At 31.7% G+C, this 5,874-nt stretch overlaps 1 protein-coding gene across 1 annotated transcript; it reads right to left on the bottom strand.

Annotated features, from left to right (window-relative positions):
* Positions 1–494: 494 nt before the first annotated feature.
* LOC105120029 (protein disulfide isomerase-like 2-3) lies at positions 495–4,294 on the bottom strand. Its single transcript, XM_011018217.1, has 9 exons — positions 4,100–4,294; positions 3,604–3,762; positions 2,972–3,085; positions 2,743–2,900; positions 2,171–2,270; positions 1,542–1,718; positions 1,306–1,451; positions 993–1,139; positions 495–911 (listed from the first exon to the last, which is right to left on the bottom strand). The coding sequence occupies exons 1-9, from the start codon at positions 4,226–4,228 to the stop codon at positions 737–739; spliced, it is 1,305 nt and encodes a 434-aa protein (XP_011016519.1). The 5' UTR covers positions 4,229–4,294; the 3' UTR covers positions 495–736.
* Between the last annotated feature and the right edge of the window lie 1,580 nt (positions 4,295–5,874).

Here is a 5,874-nt window from a genome sequence, read left to right as displayed (position 1 = left end):
ACCATGTTAACAGTAGAAAAATCACTTTTATTGAATTTTTCTTGAGAAATAAAGCTCATTGGCATAGCAATTTTTTTATATATAATTAAATAGTGTTCAAATAATAATTCTCTTTTACTTCAATGTTTTTTATTGATTCTCTCTCTCCTTTTTTAAATACAATGACTAAAAATAAACAAAACAAATTTTTAGATTAAAATGAAAATCGAGAAAACTAACATTGAATAAGCATTGTTTCCCTGTTTTATACTATTATCCTCACTTTTAATTTTGTTTTTCTACCATAATATAAAACTTTATATATATAATGAAATTTATTTTAAAAAGAATAATTTTTAAAGAGGACAACAATGAGAAGATGAAGAAGGAGGAGGAGGAGCTTCACTATATCATGCCAACTTAACGAAACCATTCCAGCACATGACTGGGCAGTGGCATGGTGATTGTAAATTCTGCAGCTTCTGAATAACGGAGAAAAGAGCAACACTACAGAAGAGCGGAAATCTGTCATGGAAACTTTTGAGTCAATGTATTTGATACAGCCATGGAAAGTTCAACCATATTCATTGTGATCAATAGCTGTTCCTCAACAACCTCTTTTAAGGGTAGCACTTGAGATTTGAAAATTGACAAACATCCTAACAAGAAAAAGACTCACAGACGCATTACTCGGCGACATCAAAATCGTATCCAAGCTAAAATTTCGTTCTCCCCCTTTAAGCATGGTTCAAGTTGGTTATAACTCATCCTTGCTTCCAGCATCTTCTCCCATTAATTCTTCAAGGGAAAACTCATCCTCTTCGATGATCTCTCCATCTTTACCATCCCATGGTTCAGTCTTCACTATTTCTGGATTGCCATTCAAAGGTAAATTTCCCTTCCCACCACGCCCGGCTTCCTTGACAAACTCTCTGGAAAAGCAAATTGCTGGTTTTTAAAGTTTCGTTCATTGACAACAAGGTGCAAAGATGAGTTTAAAATAGCACACTTACATAATATGTTCAAGTTCAAATGCACTTTTAAGTGGGGCATACGCTCCTTTCTTCGCATTCAAGGCTACCAGAGCTGGATATCCATATCCACCAACACCTACCCGATTTTCAAGATCTGGCTGCTTACCAGCAGCTGCCCAGACATAGCTGCAGGCATGAAATGCTAGTCAGCAAAAAAATTCAACGTGTTTGGGTTCCATAAACATCATGGTTCCTAAGGTGTACAAACCCTCACATATTCAAGAATAATTTAAATCACAAAACGCACACAAGCACCCAGAGAAAAACATAAACTGATTTGTCAGCAACTTACCTGTAAGGGCTCCTTTTAAACTTCTCAGCAACAGATAACAACTGCTCAACGTACTTGTTCCTTCCTTCTGCCTTGGAGTCCAAAATGTCAGGCAAGAAAGCAACGAAACAGATGGCTGCTGTGCCACACTTCTCTTCCATCACATCCTATACATGAAACAATCATGGTTATAAAAATGCTCTCATGATAAAAGACCCACTGAAATCAAGATAATGCTAGGGATTTCAAAGGCATACTGGGCCGGTCAGCTCAGTCACTTCAGGTGGTGCAACATTTGAATCCAGCTGCTCCAAAGCAAATGATTCAATGGCTGAGGCAGTTCTAGCACCCTCGTATGGTATAGGAGTATCTTTATCGGCACCAAACACCAAGATGGTGGGGAATCCTTGTACATTGAACCTGCTCATCAGAGACTGAAAACCCCACCCCAGCACTTCCATGTCATTTAACAAAATTATTTGAAAAGTTTAACTACAGAAAAGAATTGCTTAATTTGAAATGTTATGGAAATAACAAAAGGAGAACTGTGGGTTTTTGATGAATGATGTGTAGATTGTCTGAGATCTGTTGTTCATGGTGGAACAGCAAACATATTCATCTTTGCATTCTATGAAGTACAAATACATACATATATTGCCCAAAACATTTAACCTTAAAACTCATAGCTTGAATACTTAAAAAAGTGACCTTGCACAACATTACAATTTCTCAGAAAACCATACCCTACTAATCCAAACATAAAAGTACGCTGCCTCAAGGGACAAAAAAGACAGTTAAAACTATTTCCCTGACAAGTGTTTGTACATATTTTACGTGGAAAGCAAGATTTAGTTATGAATAAAAAGAATCTGAAGCTCAATGTTACCTTCTCAGAATCACAGTCAACATGACCCAGCTTCACCTTCCCTTGCAAGTTATTGGCAGCCTTCTTCCACTCAGGAGCCAGTTTCTTGCAGTGACCACACCTTGAAAAGTATAGCAAGGATATGTCTTGTCACCAAATAGCTAATGCAGAGAGGAGCAACATGATGCCTTATTCTCAAACCTAGCTTTCGCAGTTCAACTTATAGAGGGCAAGCAACAAGATAATTTTTGAACTTGCTCGTTATGAATACTTCATCATATATCAGATCCACACAACCATTCTAAGATCACTAAATAAAGATATTTTCACACAGCAAAAAGGAAAGAAAGATAGCTATGCCAATTTTCTTCAAGTACACTTAGCAGGACTATTTATTTTTCTTCAACAGTGACCTAAGAAGGCTAAAAAGTCAGTATCTCATGAATGCATGCATGCCATGTCTTTGTTTTGCTTAGGATGGTATTTATAGCATATAATCGCTGTCATTTCAGTTCATAAAGGGCTGCGGCTCAAGCAAAATATAGCCACTAATCATTAGCAGGTAAAGATTAACCATAGAAGATTGCACATACCAAGGTGCAAAAAACTCGACAATCCACAGTTCTTTACTTTTGAGTACCAGCTCATCAAAATTGCGGGAATTCAATTCTACAGATAGACTAGTTTCAGATTTCTCACTAGATCCTCCAGTTGACTTTCCATTCAAACGATCCTTTAAAAGTGCTTTTATCTGTACAAGAATGACATTGTTAGGCCAAAACACAGTGGGGGTAGATTCAGATTTTTTCAAACAGAACAAACCTGCTTAAGTGCAAATTCTGCAATGGGTTTCACATCCCTAGCCCCTTGATAATCTATTGGAGGGTTCCCAGGTACAAACACTTTAATGGTTGGAAAACCCCTAATCCCATATTCCTGCATAGCAATCAAACAGTTTTGGTTCCACAAACATAAAGTTGGCATATGAAAAACACAAAAACAGGAAATTTGGATCACTTAGCTAGGATTTATCTCTCTACAAGATTTTGGTGGTTCATATTACAAGAAAAATGACACCTCACAGCAGGCCAAATGGGAAAATTAAGCTTATAAATATATATTTCAATTTAAAGCTTTTCCAGGAAAGAATAGATATTTATCTAGAGAGCAAATGTAGTGAAAATTACCTCATAGAAAACAAAAAAATAATGTCTTCTCCTTTAAAGTAAATAAAATGCAAAATTTCATCTGCCCTTCAACAGAAAGGCATATGATAGACAACTAGAAATACTCGATGAACTTTTCATAGCAAAAATTCTTCTTAGATCCCAAAACCACTATAAATAATGTTTGTAGAAACTACACACACATCACTCTCAAAGCAGAACAATAGGTTTTACAACAACGAATTCTTTCTAAGTGGGTCCAACTACTTAGTAATATAGGAAGAAAACCTGAGCAAGAGACTGGTGGGCATCAGCATCAAGTGCTGCCACGGTTGCAACACCTTTCAGAACAGCAGCTGCCTTCTCCCAAGTTGGAGTGAGCGCTTTACAGTGCCCACACCATGGTGCGAAGAACTCTACAAGAACCACTCCATTTGAGTTCAATACCTGCAAATTTATCATGATTAAAAAATAAATCATTTTTTAATAATAATAATAATAATAATAATAATAATAATAATCAATATTCATCATCATCAATAAAATTATTTCTACACAAGAAAATTCTATAATTACATATCAGATCTAAAATATCCGACCAAATTTCAAATAAATTAGCAGTGACTAAACACCAAATTCCTTTAGCTGCATTACCAATATTCATGGAAGCATTAGTGCAATAAAATTATGAATATCTCTAAACAACAAAAGAACAAAAAAATTGTTCTTTCGGGTCTTTCTCAGAAACCAAACAAGACAAAAGCTTGTTTTATCAGAAAGTTACCTTGGACTTGAAGTTGGAAGGATTTAATTGGAGTACAGGTGATGAAGGCCCATATAGAGCATAGCAGAAAAGATTAGATTGAAAGAAGACGAGTGAAAGAGCTAATAGCAATTCTGACTGCTTTCTCATTCTCTTTGATTTCTCTCTGTTTCACAGTCTTCTTGCTCCTGATCAGTGAGAAATAAAACCCTTCGCTCCAGACCTGTTACGTGTGTTTGCCAATAGCCGATCGACACGTACGCTTTCTTATTCATTTTTATTGACCTTGGGGAAAGTTGGAGTCATGTAATTTCCCTGCTCCTTACGTCAAATTCCTAACACGTGTCATAGCTTCTCTTAATCCTTATTTAACACCAAAATCTCCATCTTTAGGTTACGGTTCAAAATTTTAAATATATATATATATAAAGTCGAAACAGTGATAATTAGATAGGTGCATCATGCTATACTGCTACACTGTAGGTTCATCTAATTTTTTTAATGTAAAAAAAATTAAGGTTTTGTATATGCTTTTTAAAAATTAAAATTCAAGTTATTAGTTCGATTAAATTTAATAATCTTTACTAATTTAATAATATAAATAAAAAAATAAAACAATGATAAATAAAATAAAAAAATAACAATAAAAAAAGATTTAAAAAACCTAATTCAAGCTCATCTATGATAGCATATCAAATAAGTAACTTGGTTGTGATATTAAAGTAAACTTATTAAAAGAAAATTAAATAAAATTATAAAATTTAATAAACAACTTAACATTAAATAAAAAAAATATAAAAATTATTTAAAAAAATATAAAAAACTTGAGTCAAACCACTAACACCGTGATTATAAATATAAAACTAAGATAACTCCATTTAAAATAAAGTGAAAAACAGAAGAAGAAGAAGAAGAAGCATGAACACCAATTTCTAAACAATTAAATACCAAATAATAAAATTAAAATAAAAAATCAAACATTGAAGGATTGTATATAATAACAAAGAAAATATTAAATGAGAACTTGATAGCCTTATAGAAAGTAAAATGAAAAAAAAAAAGATTTACAGCAAACAAAATATTATAAAATGAAATTGAAGAAAAAAAATATAATTCAAAAAATATGAGAAAAACCTAACTTGAGTCAATTCAAGTCAATATGTAAAATCTACAGTTTATTTTGAAATATCAAGATAGCCCCGTCAAAATTAAATTGAATAAAATTTTGAAACAAAAAAAAAATCAATCTTAAAAAAATAAAATGTTGAAGGATTTTATAAGATAATAAAAAAAATATTAAATAAAAACTTGATAATCCTATAGAAAATAAAATGAAAAAAAATTGAAACTCAATTTATAACAAATAAAATATTATAGGATGATATTAAAAAAAATTATAATAAAAAAATAAAAAATTACCTAAGTCTATATGTAAAACATGCTATCTATTTGTGATATTAAAGTAACCATGTGAAAATAAATTAAATAAAAAATTATTAAATAATCTAATATGATTGAGATAATCTAAATTATTTTCAAAATAAATAAAAAATTAAATATAAAGCAGATAAAAAATAATAAGGAAACCCAATTTATAATTAAATAAATTCTAAGATGAAATTAAAAAAAATATAAAATTAAAAAAAGGAGAAAAACATGATGGCTTTTAATAAAAAAAAAAAAAACAAAGACAACAAGAATGGAACCGTCCATCCATGTCTCATTTGGTCAACTTATTATTATTTTTTATTTTTTTTATTATCTAATTAAAACAAAATTAATTTATTTGATGTAAT

The sequence above is a fragment of the Populus euphratica genome, unplaced genomic scaffold, assembly GCF_000495115.2.
Source record: "Populus euphratica unplaced genomic scaffold, PopEup_1.0 scaffold4383.1, whole genome shotgun sequence".
Taxonomy (NCBI): domain Eukaryota; kingdom Viridiplantae; phylum Streptophyta; class Magnoliopsida; order Malpighiales; family Salicaceae; genus Populus; species Populus euphratica.
Note: the sequence above shows the minus strand (reverse complement) of the source record. Positions and strands in the feature narration are given on the sequence as shown.

Excerpts from the sequence above, each read along its gene's own strand:
- LOC105120029 (XM_011018217.1), bottom strand. The coding sequence starts at position 4,228 with ATGAGAAAGCAGTCAGAATTGCTATTAGCTCTTTCACTCGTCTTCTTT. Across the intron at positions 2,901-2,971 it reads CAGAATTTGCACTTAAGCAG|ATAAAAGCACTTTTAAAGGA; the intron begins GTTTGTTCTGTT and ends ATTCTTGTACAG. Across the intron at positions 1,452-1,541 it reads TGACTGAGCTGACCGGCCCA|GATGTGATGGAAGAGAAGTG; the intron begins GTATGCCTTTGA and ends TTTCATGTATAG.